A 19166-nucleotide genomic window follows, 5' to 3' on the forward strand; every position below is an offset into this window, starting at 1 on the left:
GGCAGACATGTTGGATTATAAGGAAGTAGCCGTACATTCTGACACTCAAAAACTGGTGTGTGTTTAGGCTATGTGTGAAGTTTCGACTGTGTGACTAAACCCTGTACTTGCCTGGGCAGTGAAAACCCTTGACGGAAGATGCAAAGAAAAGGAAAAGAGCTTCAGACCGAGCGAGGGTTTTTTTTTTTCGTAGAGAAAAAGCATCAGGTTTGCCTGGTGTCCCTTTAAAAGCAACTTTAGCATATAGTAATTGGCCCCACCCACCTCAATTGAATTAGGCTAACAGTAGGATGTGTTGGACTGGGTTATGTACTAATTTATCTAACTATGACTGGGTGTATGTACTAATTTATCTAACTCTAGGATAGAAGACCCCAAAAGGCAGCATATGTTTCTTTAAGAGACTTGACAGACGCTAGCATCCATGGGTTTTAGCCTCCTTGCTAGCTTGCCAGCCTCTAAGCATTAAGGTATCATGGCTTGGACAGCTGTCCGCACCTCACCATCCCACCACAGGGGTCCCCCAGGGCTCAGTACTGGGCCCCCTTCTCTTTGCTATCCACACCACTTCTTTGGGACAGATTATCCATTCGCACAGCTTCTCATACCACTGCTATGCAGATGACAGACAGCTTTACCTGTTCTTTTCACCTGACTCCTCGGTCTCGGCACGGACCTCGGATTGCCTCTCAGACATATCTACATGGATGAAGGCACACCACCTCCAGCTAAACCTCTCAAAAACCAAACTGCTGGTCCTCCCAGCTAAACCTACTGCTCCCACCTACTTGAATGCCCTCATACAGGCATATATGCTACCCCCTGACCGTTGCGCTCTTCAGACAAACATCGTCTAGCTCTGCCACCAGTATGCTCAGGTCAATCCAAACTTTGTTCCTCATTGGTAGAACGCGCTACCAGTTCCTACTAGAGCAGGGACATCCCTCTCCATCTTCAAAAAACTCCTGAAGACCCAGCTCTTCAGAGAATATCTCCTCTCGCACTACTTACAACTAGCTAATTCTAGCACTTACCACCTGACTTGACTGTATAAAAAACAGTACTCACTGATGCACTTTTCCCTATTGTACTCTACCTTTTTGAATTGTTTTAAATTGTTCTAGAATTGTTGAGAAATGTAAAAGCATTAAACTGTTTACCAGGTTGTAAGTCGCTTTGGCTAAAAATGCGTCAGCCAAATGTAATGTAATGTAGATATCCAGCATGATGTTTTTTCCCCATTGAGATCTGATGGGTTTAATTTTTTAAAGTGTACATTTTTTTTGAGCAGTGTATAGTAAGAGTTAAGGTTTGCTCAGAAAGAGAAGAAGGTAGAATAAGAATTTATTGATGATGAAGGTAGTTACTTCAATTAACCAAGATATAGAATAATTGGCTTATTTTCTTACACATAGTGGCCATATTAGAATCTTACCAGATTATACTTGATGCCTCGTATATTATTTAGGTTGTCATGTGATAAAATGACTGTTCAAACTGAAATTGTTTTTGAATGATATTTCTATCATGAATAACAATAGAGATGGTTATTTGGTTTCCATATTAGATTTCAAAATGGCCAACATCAAGTTTGTTTGGAAATCAGGTCAATAGCTTCCTTGACCCTAAAAATTGAGTGTTAGAACTTAAAAGACTTTTTTTTATCTTGTTTAATTTTGAAGTTTTATCAACAATTCTATTAAGAATGGTAGCCATATTTGAATTCAAGATGGCGGCCACTAGGGGGCGCTATGTTTTGGGGGTCCATTTCAATTTTTGATCACATGGGGTATTAGTATAACTGTGCCAAGTTTCATACTTTCTGCAAAAAAATGAACGATTCTGGTGCTTAGCCGCACTACTACTATATAAATTAGGGTTGAGACAAAATATCGATATGGCAATACGTCGCAAGATATAAAATATAATTCATATTCTAAACAGACTCATCTGACAATTTGAATTGCCGTTGATCAACTGAATGATTATGGTCCTCTACACACTGTCAAATTAATTTGTAAGAACCACTAAGCTAAAACTATGCACTTTGGACACTTTCAGTTCAGTTGTAAAATGACATGAATAAATACATTATTTCCACTTTTTGCCCTTTTCTTCTTCATTTACACAGATATTGTGATGTATTATAAATTAATCTTTTGTAATATATTGAGTATTGCAGAATTGCTATATTGTGATACAGTATTATATTATTATATTATGGCAAAATATCACAATAGTACCGATGTGTGAGTTACTCTGTGATTCCGATCCCAAATACAAATATAGAAACATACATGGACTGGATGGATGGGTCTAACATGAACTGATCCCAAGAATGGAGCAATCCTAAAACTGTACTGGATCTGGCCAGATTGGATCCACTTTAAGCATGAGCCCAGGTCATATTTAACTGATAAAATATTAAAATGTACCTTGATTGGTACCTTGATTTCATACCTTGATGATAAAAGTAGACTGAAATTGCTTTACTGTTTAAATGCTGTACAGTGACCCACTGATTTAGATATTACAAATGCATAAACTGTAAGCCTTATTCTGACAGGAAAAGTTTATACATGCTTTGTGACATCATATTTACATGTAAATGTGCTGTTCACACTAAGAGAATCTGCATTGCCCAGGGACATAGTTTGGAGTGTTTATGTTGTCTTTGTCTGTGTCTGTGCTTTGGGTGGCCACTGTGCTAAAAAATGCACTATATAAAAAAATACTTACTTACTTATCGTAAATGTGCTAATTACCAACCATTTCGTTTCATAAATTCTAAAACAACATTTTTTAATACTTCAAAATAACATTTGATAAATGAACCTGACATTTTTCAGTAGCCATAGGTGTGTAGATTTGAACAAAATCTAGTTTGGTTCTTACCGGGGCTTTTACTGCCTGAAATATCCGATTTTGTTTACCACGCTCGGAGTTTAGTGCTGGGCTGGTGGGTGCCTACAGTATTCCCAACCTTTCTCACGGCACATCAACGATTAGCCCGAGAATTCTCGTCGCAAATCAAAATTCCACTGGAGCTCCAAGTGGATTTATACACGCAACCTTTACAACACTGTTTACAGCTCTTCGAGTCACGGTAAAATGTAATTTTTGGTACATAACTAATTTACATACACTTATGGTGTGGGTGCTTGCGTTTCTTTAGGAATCCACCGTCTTGGTTTGTATAGAAATGAATATTGGTTTGTATAGAATATGAATAAGTGACACATACACATACTGTAAGAGGTTGGAAATACGGGACGGTTGGTAATAGCTGACGATACTATACTTACTTACTACTTACTTTCATGTCATTGACTGCTGTCTGTGGATGGACAGCAGTGGACTCATTAAGAATGACCATAGACCAGCAATAGGAGGGCTAGCGGTGCAAAAATAGTTACAGTGACAAAAAAAAAAAACGTCATTTTTGTCTGTTTCTATCATTAACATGTTTTCCTGCTTTCTGCTGCTATAAGAGTGACCTGCACGTCCACCCAGCTGCTCTACATAATGATGCTGGCTCTTTCCATTTGTATCCAACATCCATCTTGTTTGTATTCTTGAGTGTATATATACCGTACTAATAGTACACTAATATGTTTTATTCTGCCTGGTCTGATTCCTTCCTCTCACCTCCTCTCCACTGTAATTGTGAACAAAGGTCCTTTCTATGCTCCAGAAGTGTTAACTAGCTGGGAGTGTATGGCTGTTTGTTTCCCATTTACAGAGTAAGGATTGTGCATAAGTGCATTTGATTGCAAAGGAACTGTGAGGATTCTCCCGGACAAAAATATTACATTAGACTGCATCTTTTTTCTTTTTCCAACATACTGAATGCTGCAAGGAAGCATTGTACCATGGCTTACTAAAGCAGCAAAGCTTGTCACTCTCCAGAGGTTAGTCACATGGGCCACATCCATTAGAGCAATGACAGTTGACGTCGTTCCACTCACTTACATCAGCAGCAGCAGAGATCTCTTATTATTTTTCCTCCCCCACACAATGTCCTTCAGTCCATTTAGTGACTTCTCTACACATAAGAGCGCCCCTCAGATGCACCACCAACACGGACACAGCCACTACTGGTAACCTTTCTATCTGATTAGTTGAATATATCTTTATGTTAATTCAGAGGCAGGATGGCTTTGGGTGTTTTTAGCTGTCCAGACACTAAATCATAAGATGAACCAGGCTTCTTGCTGGGCCTTGGTGAATGGCCCTCAACACTGAGCATATTCCTCCAAGAGAGAGAGAGAGAGATGTGCTGCTGATTTTTTTTTTCAACTCGGAGGACCTCTGGTGCTTTGGCCCGCAGCACTGGCCACATGGAGCCCTCCGTGTGCACTTGTGAAGCCGTGGCACACTGGCTGCACTGATGTGGAAGCCGTTCATTTGGACCAAAATAACTACTTTCAACAGAATGTTGCCCCTGGCCCCTTATGCCAATTTGCACACGCACTGTGCCGCCACGCACGCGCACAGTCACCCATGCACACACACACGCACACAACACACACACACACACATACACACGCACGCACACACACACACACACACACACACACACACACACACACACACACACACACACACACACACACACACACACACACACACAAACACACATAAGAAGATACACACATACACCAAGTGACATGGTTCGTCAAAGTCAACCCATGTCCATGACTCACAATGCACAGCCATATGCAGCTATGCTATATATGCTGCAGCCTTTCATCCCCCAGCTCTGCTCAGATCATCATAGCATCTGTATCAGGGCCTAGATTAGGCATGTGGCCTGTACTGAGCAGTACAACACAGTGTCCTCAAGAGACTCTGTGATGTACTGTATTTGTGGCTCTTTGTGTATCCTGATGCGTTTTGATTTACAGTGCTCTAGTTTAACTTCCTTAATTCCCCTCATTCCCAAGGCTATACTCTGCTCAAAAGGTTTTGCAGATATTGTCCTTGAGATTTAGGATTGGTTAATGTGTGCAGTCAGGCCTAGCTGCAACTAATGAATACAACATGAACTATAGTAAGAGCAGGCAACGAAGACTGTATGACTGGCAATGACCAGCAGCTTTTCATAGGCACAGGGGTTCAAAAAGAACAATATTGCAATAATGTATAATATTCAAACAAATAAGATAGATGAATAAAACATTATGTGCTATGGACTATGGCCATACAGTCCCCCACAGCATTTCCTCTGGCCCAGTGATCAATCAGCAAAGCCATCATGTGGCCGTATGAAATCCCCTGTGTGCAATGGGAACCTCAGATTGGGTCTCGGTGCGGGACTTACAGGGTCGGTCCTCATTGGCCTTGTTGGGGATCTCCTCCACACACTCTGCGGGGAACCATCCCACGTTCCCACGCGCACTGCCTTCCCAGAAGCCCCCTTCTCCAATGCTCAGCACTAGAATAAGAGAATAAAAGAGAGAGAGGGGGGGTGGTGGTGTGTTACAGATCTGTATATTTGTCAGTCCTTTGGCAGATGTAAGGTCATAAAAGTGGGCTCATTCTCTTAAGGGAGTGCACCGGGCCATATCCCTCCAAACATTATGGTGAAGATGGGAAAAGGAGGATGGGGGAGGCCCGGACAGAAGGCACATGTCGTCCTCGATGACCTCACTCTGGTGGCTCCTCTACCAAAGCACCACACATCAGCGTGAGTTATGCACCTCTAAAAGCCGGCGTGTGAGAGGAGATCCATCATGGAGATCAGTGAGCTATCGCCAGCTCTCATAGCCCTCTCTGGCCCGCTTTAAGACTGCAACGCCTTCTCTGTCAGCCTCAGCCAGTAGAAATGAGAATGCTACTACCCCAGGTCATAGCTTTTAACACAGAGACTGAAGTATAGCATCTGTCTTCTCTCCGTGTCGTTTCCACTCTATTTAGTCTGACCACATATCTGTATTAGTATAGATTAGATGACTGTACTCTTGGAACTGCAAGTATAAATGCATAAAAGAAAAAATGTAATCAGGATCTATACAATGACTAAATGAATAGAGAAGAGTAAAATCTTCACAAGTTCTATATCAAACCCTCTAATACTGGCATCTTGGTTAACCCCTTCTAAGGATTTTGTGAATGATCATTAAAGCAATAAGGAGAGAGACCCATTTCAATCCTATGGAACCTTTTCATGTCAGTCATGTCAGTCAAAACACCCTTTGTTTAACAGATGTACGTTTAGTCCAACCATCCCACATTTGCCACAATCTATGGTCTAAAAACCTTCCATAGGATTTCAATTGGGCTATCAGCATAGTTAATTGGAATTGATCCTAATGCAGTTAAAAAAGACTGGATCAGCTCATAGCTCATGTCACAAACAAAGTTAAAGGTGCTCTAAGCGATGTTGGGTAATGTCACTTCTGTTGACGTTCAAACAAAACAGAGAGCTAGCTCGCTACTCCTTCCCCCCTCCCTCCTGTACAAATTAAACTTTCCTAAATGTGCATCTTGTCGGTGATTGGCTGGAACAGTTTGTCATGTTTTTTATGGTACAGAGACCGCAATATTTTACAAAGTATTCCGGGCACAGGCAACTAGCGGATGGTGAGGTGATGTTTGCTGTATGTGACAAAAAATGTTTTAGCTTAGAAACCACATAACATTATGCTTAGAGCACCTTTTATTTAGCTCACAGAACCTCATGTTGAGAGGAGACATTCTTTCACACAATAAAAGCTTGTTAGACTTTCTGCTCTGTTTCCCAAGAGTTCCTCCACCAAAAGTCTAATAGAAGGTGCAGCATGAACGCTGCGTCTCCTCTGACCTCTCTGACAGCAGACACACTGCTGTAGTCTGATTTCAAATGAAATCACCACCTCCTGCTCAGCACCTGCAGTATTCTTCAGAACTTCAGATCTAATATGCCCTTGTGTTTAAGCATTACCACACTGCAATCCAAGCACAATGGAGCTAAGTATAAATATATATACTCTTTTGATCCTGTGAGGGAAATTTGGTCTCTGCATTTATCCCAATCCGTGAATTAGTGAAACACGCACAGTAAACAGTGTACACACAGTGAGGTGAAGCACACACTAATCCCGGCGCAGTGAGCTGCCTGCATCAACAGCGGCGCTCGGGGAGCAGTGAGGGGATAGGTGCCTTGCTCAAGGGCACTTCAGCCGTGCCTACTGGTCAGGGTTCGAAACGGCAACCCTCCGGTTACAGGTCCGAAGTGCTAACCAGTAGGCTACGGCTGCCCCTAAGCAAAGCAATGCTAAGATAAAACTAGGCTAGAGTGGCTGTGCTGGTGTGGTGTACACCTTTGGCTGTGCTGGTGTAGGTGTTACCTTTGACTCGGTCGTTCTTGTACAGCGTGATCTCGCCCTCAGACTGTGGCTGGTAAGACTTCACCACTACGTGGTGTCTGCCTGGGACAGCGCTGTACATCTTGCGCTTGGAGATGGGGGTCTCTGCGCTGGACAGGCCATCCCTGCTGGGCCGTGGGCTAGAGAGAGAGGAGCGAATGGGAGAGCTTGGTTACAGAAGACCTGGCATATAGTATGCACATCTGTTTAACATCACTGCAAAAAGGTCAACTGTCCCTTCCCCATTAATGATACAATGTCATTTTTACCAAACGATCAAGCAAACATGAACACAATGTACAAAGTTTTAAGTTCAGTGATAATATAATATCCGTACTTATCTAGGTCAGCAAAATAATGCAGTTCTAGGGAGTGTAGTGTATAGGGAGTCATTTTCTACACATCGGTCAGGATTGAAACATGAGAAACTAGCTAGCATCCTTAACATACATGGAAGAAGGAAATTCAAAAATGGTTATGGGAAATGTAAATCCTTGCAGAAAGTGGATTAAACATGTAGTTAAAAGTTTTATTAAAATGTGTATTCAGAATCATATGTGCAGGATTATTAATTATGGCAATAGTGTTTGTTAGCATGGAATATTGAAGGTTGTGCAGGTAAACATTATTCCCTGTGCAGCAACATTTGGGGTAGCATCTTATACAGACTACAAACCACTGACAGACCATGATGGAGGATTGTGTTACTGCTCCCCCTAGTGGTCTATAGGCGCACATGCAACTGCATGAACATGGGACCAGAAACCTGGGGGTGGTCCATACTTCCTTAATCTACCTCTTCATTTAAAACTGATGGTATTTATTGCATAGATGGTATTTAACAAAGTCATCTGAAATCTATCTGTGTCTGCTTCTCTCACATACACATGAAGTGCTTCCTCTCCTGTGACCCCATTGACCTGCTACATTCTGTTCTCACTGGAAGAGAGCCCCAGAGTAGGAGGCGTTTAAAAACAGCTTGCCTGACTGTCCCAGATTAATAATCTTTATGGCGTGCACAAAAATGGAGATGGAGTTGGGCTTGCACATAATGGAGACATGGAGACAATGTTACTAACAGTACCCTTCACCTGAGAAAAGTGAAGTATAACCTTGAACTAACACATTTTGCTGGACCATTTAGGTTGAAGGGACTAGGCTTGAGTGGCTGAATGAAACCATGCAGTGAGCTTTCATCTTCACAAGATAACACACTTTTGCACGTCGGCACGAGCAGCAAACTTTGAGGTCGGCTCGGAGGAGTGTGGCTCTGTCCTCCCCTGCTCCACCCAACCCCCCCCCCCCCCCCCCCCCCCGCGTGTGATGAAGGGCCACACAGGGTGCACGCCGTGGCCGTGGTGCGCTCTGCGGAGAGGGAGAGGGAGAGGGGGGAAAGTGGGACAGAGAGCCTGCACCCGTGCCCTCTCCTGCTCCAGCTTTAGCAGGCCTCCCTCCGCTGGGACACGGGCAATGTCACAGCCAAAGGCATTCCAGCTGCTAACTAGTCACTGCACCCCATATTAGGGCAAGTTATGTAATTGGGGCTTCATTGTGCGCGGATCTTTTTTGGACTGATACTGCGTACAGATGACGCCCTGAGGGTGTGGAGCGGATGGTGGAGGTGCCGCACGGGTGGTCATGAGCAAAGAGAGAGGTCTCCTCTCATTTCCAAACACGCAAACGCCACCAAATTAGAGTCGGTCTATCAGGTGTATTAAAATAGAAGGTATGAAGGCAATTTGAACAATACACCTTAGTGCTACAGTATGAATAAGCCTGTAGAAGAATCTAGGGCTTTCCTTATCTACTGAGGTAAGTGCTACAAGTTAAATCATCAACCAAAGTCAAACACATGTTCATAACATTTTGGCAGAGGAAAAAGGGGCTGACCAATGTTCTAAGACAGTGAACGACCTCTGGTCAGCACTATGGATCTATAAGGAAAAATTGTAAAAAAAACTTTTCATCATTCATATAGGCAACAAAGAGATTTGCATATAAACTGATCACACTTGGCTGAGTCTGAAGAAGTCTCACTATCCAGCATTCTCATCCTGCTGGACTAGCAAGCAGCAACCTCCGGACAAACATGCAGTTAACATATTTTTACTGAACAAATATTATACCTCCATGTCTTTGACATTGACATTCAGAACATACATATGCCCGTGTTTATGAGGTGTGGCTATAGACTAATGCTGTGATTCTACTGTAATTTAGAAAATGTATACTCACCTACATATTACCTATAACTGCACAACTCATATAGGCCTTTTTAAGAGCCACAACACATATTCATCAGCCACACCTTTTAGCATGGTCACCTCCAATCCTCTCAACAGGATTTTCGGCATCACACTCTGACAATTATTCAGGCTTTGCGCCGCATCTTATTTCAGGAAAATGTCAATGTGGGTTGCGGTATTTATGCAAAACAGGGATCAAGAATAAGGTCCTCCAACTATCTGGCATTGGCTGAGGCACAGTATGAATAGTCTCACCATGTGTCTATTTTAAACCTGCTGCCACAGAATGGAGAGAGAGAGAGTGGATGTAAGGATTCTGGGGGAATAACACAGTGGCATCTTAGGATAGAGCGCTCTCATCTGACACACTGATTGTAGCCTTGGAGGAAAGGTCTCCTTGAAACCTACCAAACACAAGGTAGATAGCCCTGCAAGCTCTGGGAAAGAATCTCTCCCACGGTAACAACACACACAGCTACACACACTATTAATGACCTTCAACAGCCTTTGAGAGGAAATCCCACTCAGTTCATGAAGATCCCTGTAAATCCAGCCAGCAATTAAAGGATCACATGGCAATGCTCTGCAGTTTGTTTCTGCAGATCTCTGTGGTTCCGGGATATTATCTAATACACTAGAGCAGTCACGGAAGCACACAGAGGCACACACACACACACACACCATCTCTATTTCCCTCTCTCTAACACACACACACACACACACGGATACACACACACAAACACCATCTGTATTTCCCCCTCTTTAACACACACACACACACACACTCACACACACACATCTGCAAAAACAAAAATAATATACTGTACATACTAATGCAAACAAAAAATAATTTAACCTACATTTAATTAATTAATTTAGTTCATTACACATTACACACACACTCTCTCTCTCTTTCCCTCTTTCTCTCTCTTTTATTACACACACACACACACACACACACACACACACACACACACACACACACACACACACACACACACTCACCTTTCTCCAACCTCATACATCATAACACATAACACCACGACCATAGCAACCACTGTAACTATGGACTATATAACTACTGTATGTGACTATGGCTATGTGAGAACAGTCAACTTGACACACTCCTGCTCATCCATCACTACATGAGTGCCAGCCAAAGGCAAGCAAAACAAAGCAAAGCAAAGCAAAACCCATCAGTCAGAGAGGAAGGAAAGAAGAAGGTCAAATACCAGAGGACTCAATTCCTTCCTTTTAAAATGACATCTAATTAAATGAGTTTCTGGTGTGAGCAGTGACTAATTAAATGAGTTTCTGGTGTGAGCAGTGACTAATTGGCATGGCCCATTTACTGTATGTTCTCTCCTTTCTCTAGAACCCCCTGTCGAGTGAGATTCATAGAGTCATACACCCACAACTCATTCACTCTCACATCCTCTCTTTCTCTCTCCCCTCTCTGTTACACACACACACACACACAAATACACGCTTAGTACTAATGCTTATAGCATGGCTTAGTACAGACCAGCTTGCGAGTGCCACAGGTGGCAACATATGAATGTCTTGTAGTATGCCACTGAGAAGAGGGAAAGAAACTAAAAGATGTAGATATTATAACTGTTGTAGTGGAAGCTCAGGCCACCATGTAAAAGCACGGGGAGCAACACAGTGCACAAAGCCACAACACTCATGGAACTGTCACCAGATCCAATCATTCTATACAGCCTATAGCAGTGTTTCTCAAACCTTTTTCGGACCAAGGACCACTTAACCAAAAACAACAAAAACTCACAGACTAAGCTAAAAAGCTAGCTAAAAAAAAAACCTACTTCAACAGTATATTAGATAATAGGGCTACTCACTGATCCACCTAGCTTATAGTGTCAGAGGACAGTGTTGCAGAACAGTTTGTATTTACATACAAGTTGGTTCAATATTGCAAACAACTCATCTATATTATATTTTAACACGTCTGCTCGCGGACCACTTGGGATAGCTTGCTGACCAACAGTGGTCCCCGGACCACACTTTGAGAAACACTGGCCTATAGTGACCACAGCATCGTACAGGATGGAGGCGGTGTGGCGTCTGACCTGGTCTTGCGCGGGGGGTTCTGCTGGCGGCGCGCGTCCCCGGCGGCCAGGCGGCCCAGCGAGGGCGAGCGGGAGCGCGCGGCATGGGCCCCCCTGCCCATGGTCTTCACCGTGCCATTGGGGCTGCTCTGCATCTGCTGCGCGGGGCGGCGGGGCGAGAGGCTGCGCAGCGGGGAGGCCGGCGAGGGCGAGGGCGAGCGGGAGCGCGGGCGGTGCGGCTGGGGGTGGCCCAGCTGCACGTGCAGGTTGTTGTCGCTGTTGGAGCGCAGCAGCACGCGCGGGGCGGACAGCGTGCTCCGGACCGCCGGACGCCTGCTCGTAGTGCACGCCGACGGGGACGGGGCCTCTCGGAAAGGCACTGAGGAAATAAGAGAGAGAGAGAGAGAGAGAAAGAGAGAGAGGGAGAGAGAGAGAGAGACTCAACATTCAAAAGTACTGACCCATTCACCGTTTAACAATGGACCTGTTTGAGCCTTTCAGCCTGTCTTTCTCTAAAAGAATTACAGTGTTTTGTCAGTAGTGTATTTGCAGTGTCTTACACACAGAGCTCTTTAAAGGTCCAGGTCATGATTCTCATCTTATACACTTTTTTGTCAAATTGAGCAAACTGGTCCTAATGGTCCTTTAACTGCCCATTCAGGGTTTGCAGTCAAAACATCTCTGGCGTTCCTACACAGTCCTGGCTGTGTGAATGGGTAACACACATCATGGCTTAGACAGAGCCAATAACAATCCCAGCCAATCAACACATGTGTCTCAGCAGCACAGAAGAGAATGGTTGTTGAGTTGTAAGCCCCTGGATAAAAACATCAGCTAAATGACTAAATATAAATGCAAATGAGTTGAAATATCCACAATTATTCGCAAAATTGAATCAGACTTTATCCTAAATCTTTAAACAAAACAGCAAAGAAAGATAGAAAAGAAAAACAGAGAGAGAGAGAGAGAGAGAGAGAAAGGGGAAGAGGGGTTGTGTGAGATGCACAGAAAGAAGCACAGATGGCAAACACACTGTTCACTATTGTGGAGACACTATCTGTTTTGCCATTCAGAAACGCTTTAGACAGATAGAGTAAAATAACCACATTCATCTGTTGGAAGTCCCTTCTGGCTCTGGCTTTAATTGCGTCACATGAAATAAACAGCGCCTTGGCTGATCTTTTTGCTCTCTCCTCATGTGTAAAGCATATTTTGCGCAGTTATAGGGAGCTTCTGGGAAGTGAGACTATGAAATGAATTGAGTTAGATTTTTGCTTTTGTGTGTGTCTCAGTACGCAAGTGTGGTTGGGGGCAAGTGCTGCCAGCCACTCAGCTGTATAATCTTCAGTGATATGGAGAGCGAGAGAGAGAGAGAGAGGGAGGGAAGGAAATCCCTTGTGTTTAGTATGCGCAGGAAACACATGATTAATTCCTATATTTATTTCAGAGCTGCCACCTAAAAGGCAGGCGCAGAAGGAGAGTTCAGCGGAGGAAGATTGCCATTAAGTGGCCTAATGTTCTACAGGGCAACTGAGTCCCACAACCAAACGTGGCCTCCTCAGGCACAGTCATCTCATTTCTCAACAACAAAAACCTTGATGGATACATAATTTACTGTATCTTCTCTATGCTATGGACACACTTGCCTAACTCTTGGCCTTCCGGAGAGATTTAGCTAGGATGCCTTCTCTCCGCATGCCTGCATCTCTATTTATAGCCAATCATAATAACAGCATGGAGGACTGGTGAGTGTTATGCGTGTCTGTCAGAGGAGGCTTCTTGTGTAACCAGGCTTGTTATGGTTGACTGGGCTTATTCTATTCTGCAGCCAGAGTATCATCAGCAATGAGAAGATAAGGAGATAAGACTTTGACATCCAAATGAGAATCCCCCATCCATCAAGCCACCCATCCCCCAACCCAGCCACACGTGGAGCACGCTGAGAGAGAGATGTAGCAGTGACTCCTCAGCCCAGCCCCTATCCCCCCTCATCTCCCCTCTCTCCCCCACTCCGCGTGTGGTACCCAACTCCTGCTGCCTCTCCCCACGCCCGCATAAGGAGCGAGAGGAGAGGAGAGGAGAGCGGCCCTGGACACAGGAATAATGAGCGAGTCGTCATAAATAGCTCCATCACTGAGCAGCTGAGCTCAGGAGGAGCCTCATGGTAACGAAATCATCACAACATTTTTAACCCAGTTGGCGCTCTGTGCCATCAAAGGGGACAAAGCCACTTCACAGTCAGCGCTAGTCAGCCAGGTCAACTACAGTTCTGGCAAGAAAACAAATGGACTTTTTGGACAAATGGACTCTTACTTAACACTTCTTACAATATTTTTTCAACTACCTTTTCAGGACAAAAGTTTATTTTTTAAAGCGCAAGATGATAAAACTATGTCTCCTCAGAAATAAAGGATAATAACATCAAATTGCATTTAGTAAATTTAATAATGAAATGATTTAATAGGGTGAACAGGGCAAGGATGTGAAATTCCCATCCCCGGCTGATTAATTCCCACTCTCGGAAGAGATGACTTCTCAAGTGACTTCTCTCACTCCTTTTGATCTCTCCACTAATACATTTGGGTCCTCCTGAGGATCCATTACCTTGCATCATCATCATTACGGGTTACAGTATCACCACAACAATAAGAACCTGAAGCCCAGCAGGAGCCATTATGCTAAGTAATATTCTTATTGTTAATATTCCTTTCAGAACTAATCAGATGATCAAAACAGACACAGGGCAGCACTCAAAAGCCATTACTGTGCTGGGAAACCCACCAGAAAAGAATCAAACAAATATGTCAATCAACTTTTCAGAGACATTTTCAACTCAATTACTCCCAAAACATCCTTGAAAAGAAAAAAACAAAGCTCTGTACGAACATGGTGTTCAGCATCAGCGTGTTCAAACAATGAATCAGCCCTTACCTTCTTTCTTGAAGGCATTCAGTAAGGACTTCATCCTTTCCCTTTTTAGGTCCTTATTGCTTACTGGCGTCCTTGTGATAATCCAGGTGTTTGAGCCCCAAAACAGCCCAAAAAGATGTGGAGTGTCCAGGATCCAGATTCCAGTAAGAGAGAGGGACTATGGAGTGCACAGACTGGGGAGGCACAGTGGTGACACAAACCACCCCACATGATGCCATTTGAGACTCTGAGCAATGAGCACACAGCACACGAGAGCTGTGCTCACAAGTCTCTCTCTCTCTCTCCCTCCCTCTCTCTCTTTCCCTCTCTCTCTCTCTCCCCACGTCTCCCTCTGTACTTCTTTTCTCTCTTTTCTCACATGCAAAAGCGAGCTCAAGCTGCTTCTTCCATTCCTCCAGGAAGAGGGGGAGGAACAGACCGTGAGGAGAGGGGATAAATATGGGAGTCTAATGACACTGTAGCCCAGCGCTCCAAGCCCCCTGACCTATGACAGCCAACATTTGAAGCAGTGATACAAAAAAAACAAACAAACAAACATGAACATGGACCAAAATATCACAGGAACCCTACATGAGTTATTTATGAACTTAGTCTAAAAAGGAATGTCGTCATGCTATTGTTTTGGTGTTGCGCCCAATGGGCATGTGCAGGAATAAGTGGATCTTGGGGAAGGGAATCTAACCCCTCTTTTCAATGAAACAGCTGGACTTGAAACAAGCCCCCTAGTGTTGCTAGGCAACCCACAAGAGGATGTCTAAATTAGTCAGCGCAAGTTGCTTGGTTGTGAAATGCTGTATGTGGGGTGTCCTTTCACACGATCAGTTCCCATTTCTAATTGGCTTGCTGGAGACAGACAGTGCTTGAGGAACAGTGTGATGGGGAGATAAAGCCAGCTTCTGATGAGGGCACGGTAGGGCTGGCCTGGTGCACTGTAATTCTACGTGCCAAGACTGTAGGGTGAGCACTTATTCAGAGCGCATGCCATCACATTAAGACAGTAGTGCATACGACTACCATGCCATCACTCAAAAGAATGGAATCACTGGGCGTAAGCTCATGAAACATTAAATACATTGGAGCTGTACTTGGTTGTTCTAGGCATAGGGGAAATTGTCTTGATAATAACTAAAAAAGAGCAACTTCAGAATATCCTATCAGTCCCCAACAAATCTCTCTCTTTTTCTCTCTCTTTCTCTAACACAATTACTGTAATATTGAAACCACAACCGCTGATGAAAGGGGGCTTGTGGTTTGATAAGTATCTCCTCGAATGGAGAAAACATCCTTTCATATGTGTCAGCAAAAACCTGCACTGCTCATCCTTGAGCACAGTAACACATGAATAGACATTTTCTCCCAATTAAGAAGCCCTCGCTGTATTCAAAACAACTGCAGGGCCCTCTAAGGACCAATGCTGCAGCAAAACATCCATCCTTTCATTAAGTCAATACTCATTAAATTCAATGGAGATCGACTGGAACACATGAGAGTGTCTGCTTGGGTTTAAATGCTCTTAATGGTCATCATGCGTTCATTACCTGTGTAAGATGCCTCCATAGATCAAAAGCAAATACTACATGTTTTTTTAGCACACGCACTTTCAAATGCAGATAGAGCCACAGCCATACATACTCCGTGGAGTGTAGTGGTTGCTGAAGAGACCGCACATTAATTACAGGCCCCTGAGCACCCTGAGCAATACGTTTCATAATGACAGAGGCAGCATGCTCTCTGTGAACACACAGCTTGTAAAGGTATATGCTGACATTCAATTGGCTAAATAATGGATTCCATAATACTGACTACGCAACATCCACTACACAGCTGAAGCAGCATTCACTGTACAGCTGCACATATATGAGACACCTTCAGCATCACTGTTATCTCACATACATACGTGTATACATTCTATACTGTAGATCACCATCTGAAAACAATTTGATTGGCTTTCTCTTTTCACCACCTCCCTCCTTGGACCTGAGCCAAATTTCAGATCCTGTAAGCCAATTATCTTGTAGATTTGGGGAACCATAGCAACCACTGGCTGCCTTTAAATGGGACAAGCATTTACATAGCAAACTCCTAGATGGACCTAATGCCAGCAAGGTGACTCTGGGAATGGAGAAAAAATTTAATTGGAAATGAAGAAAGCGCTATAGATAAAGAGACAACATTCTAATAGAGCATGTGCTATGTTGTTCTCTTAAACATCTAATGCATTTCATTACTTCGCTCTGCAGTGTCTAATGAGCTACTAGGCCAGTATATCCCTTCCCTTCCTCCTTTATAATGTTATGTAGGTTATCTTATTATTTGTTTTATTTTGTTTAATTTACCACAATTATTATACTATATCTCTTGTTATTTCATTGTTACTGTAATCTCGCTTCACTGAAAATGAGGGCTACCCTCAATGAACCTCCAAGAATAAATAAAAATTGAATGAATGAATGAATGAATGATTGAATAAGCTAAGGACAATGGAAATGTGTATAATTAACTAATAAATAAATCCAATAAGGTAGACAGTTCCAAGTCCGTACAGTCTCCTTTGATGTGATGATATTGTAGTGGTTCCCCAAAATGTAGGGCTGTGGTTGATTCACGTGCTGTTTGTGATCCTCTATTAATTTGATTTACACGAGAGCCCACTTGACGACCTGTCAGAGAGTCAAAGTAGGAACACAGGGTGTGAATGTGCTACTGACATGTGGAAGACAAGCAGCAGCTCGACCCTCCGTGGCTGTTTGTCTGAGGTTGAAATGAAAGCTCTGCTCTACTGGCAGCGAGGGAACAGGGAGGGAAATGTGACAAGAATGGAGAGTCTGTGATACTCACCTCTGAAAGCCCAATCCTAACTCAGGTGCTTTTCTGAGGCATAACCCAGGTTTAAGTTAAGAATAAATAAGATGGGCTCACTGTGTGTATAAACTGAGCTTTGGCTCCAGAACCAGATATTCTCTACTTCAGCAATTAGGCCAAACTTCTATCTAGAGGATACAGTCTTTCAAGTTTTGAGGGGGTAAGCAGGATTTACAAACCAGGATCCCCTTGTTAAAGAAGGCCCATAAATAGTCTTGCATGATAGTATCATACTACCGTCTACCTATATAAAACAGGTAGTAATGTATCAGTGTGGGAGTGATGACAGCTGCAGTTATTGGTGAGGAGCAGAACACAGGCTGATATAGGCAGCCTCCAGATGAAAGGCATTGCAGTTTTGTAAAGATGTTAGTCTTAAGTTATGCAGTGCTGGGCTAAATATGAGGGAGAGGAACAAGTGCTGTGGGAGTGGTGCGTGCTCACATTGTGCATATGTGTGAGTGCGTCTCACTTTCTTTCCACCAGCAGACTGGAAGCTTATTTAGGTCAGATCCTCTGAGTGCTGCTCTCTCTCCGTCTCTCTCTCTCTCTCCCTCTCTCTCTCTTTCTCTCTCATGCTTTCTCTCATTCTCTGGGTCTCTGGAGCTCTCTAGATAGGTTCAATGTTGAAGGCTGTGTGTGCAGCAAAGCAAGATGACAACATCATGAACGTGCAAAAGATGACTTTATCAATATACAAAATGGCTTTATATTAAATCACTTAAAGACTGACTTCAGAGATTTGTTTGGAAACACCTTGTATAGGGTAGAAACGTATTCCTGAAAACATGTGAAAGGACTGTGAACGAAAGATCTTAGAGCAGAACACTCTCGCACAAACTGTGAGGTATTGAATTGTGGAGTTAGACCATTAAACTACTAATTTTATTTTGTGCACTTAACACAGATGTTCCCTTCTGCAGGAACTGCAACCTATTACTCAATGGGACTTGATTGTGAGATCACGTCATCCAATGGAAACTCTCTAAAATTACGCCCAATGGCTAATAGACACATCAGTCCTATTACTGCATGCTCACCACCGGCTGAAACTATAAAGCCCCCTGATGCACGTCCATCTTCCACTTTTTTACTTTGCATTTCAAGTGTCCCCTGTGAAGCTGTTTTAGGGAATGGTTGGAACACATCTGTGGTAAGACAGCTGAGAGGGGCAGTATCTTTGCCCCAAATGGTTATGGCTTCAGCACAGTCAGCAGACAGTGTTATGGTGTGTTCTTGGGATCTGGGAATAATAGGAAAACATTTACATATGTGGAAAATTCCTTGTGAATGCCAGCTCATGCGAGAACAAAACCTGGGAAACTAATTTCCCAGTTGTGTTCTGGTCATTGGTTTGTCATCACTTTGTGGTTCCAGTAGTCCATATGGACTTTGATGTCCAGTGATTTTAATGTGAACTTGCCAATTTGCAGTTTTTGTCACTTGAAAGCTGCATATCCTTCTTTCACAAGTGTCTCACGTCATACTTTTGAGTAAATACAGTAGTTTATTTAGGATTAATGAGCATATGTTTAAACTTTTGTTGTGCCGTCCATGTTTTCCACTCATTCAGTCTGCAAAGCACATGTACGCTTTCAGTCGCAAGAACAATGTCATTACTGGGAACATTTCCATTATTCCCAGACCTCATGAACACAGCATTAGGAGATAATGAGGAGGTTACATGGAGCAGAATTCTGAATGTC

The 19166-nt window shown here is 43.3% G+C and overlaps 1 protein-coding gene across 5 annotated transcripts in view; it reads right to left on the reverse strand.

Annotated features, from left to right (window-relative positions):
* shank2b (SH3 and multiple ankyrin repeat domains 2b) overlaps positions 1 to 19166 on the reverse strand; it is an 85522-nt gene that overhangs the window by 33445 nt on the left and 32911 nt on the right. For all 5 annotated transcript variants that reach the window (XM_042110805.1, XM_042110804.1, XM_042110803.1 and 2 more), the window contains exons 12-14: positions 11689 to 12046; positions 7332 to 7489; positions 5324 to 5437 (exon numbers count right to left, since the gene is read on the reverse strand). In XM_042110805.1, the coding sequence (XP_041966739.1) occupies positions 5324 to 5437; positions 7332 to 7489; positions 11689 to 12046 (630 nt within the window). The remainder of the gene's footprint in view (positions 1 to 5323; positions 5438 to 7331; positions 7490 to 11688; positions 12047 to 19166) is intronic.

Source organism: Alosa sapidissima, chromosome 11, assembly GCF_018492685.1.
Source record: "Alosa sapidissima isolate fAloSap1 chromosome 11, fAloSap1.pri, whole genome shotgun sequence".
NCBI classification, from domain to species: Eukaryota; Metazoa; Chordata; class Actinopteri; order Clupeiformes; family Clupeidae; genus Alosa; species Alosa sapidissima.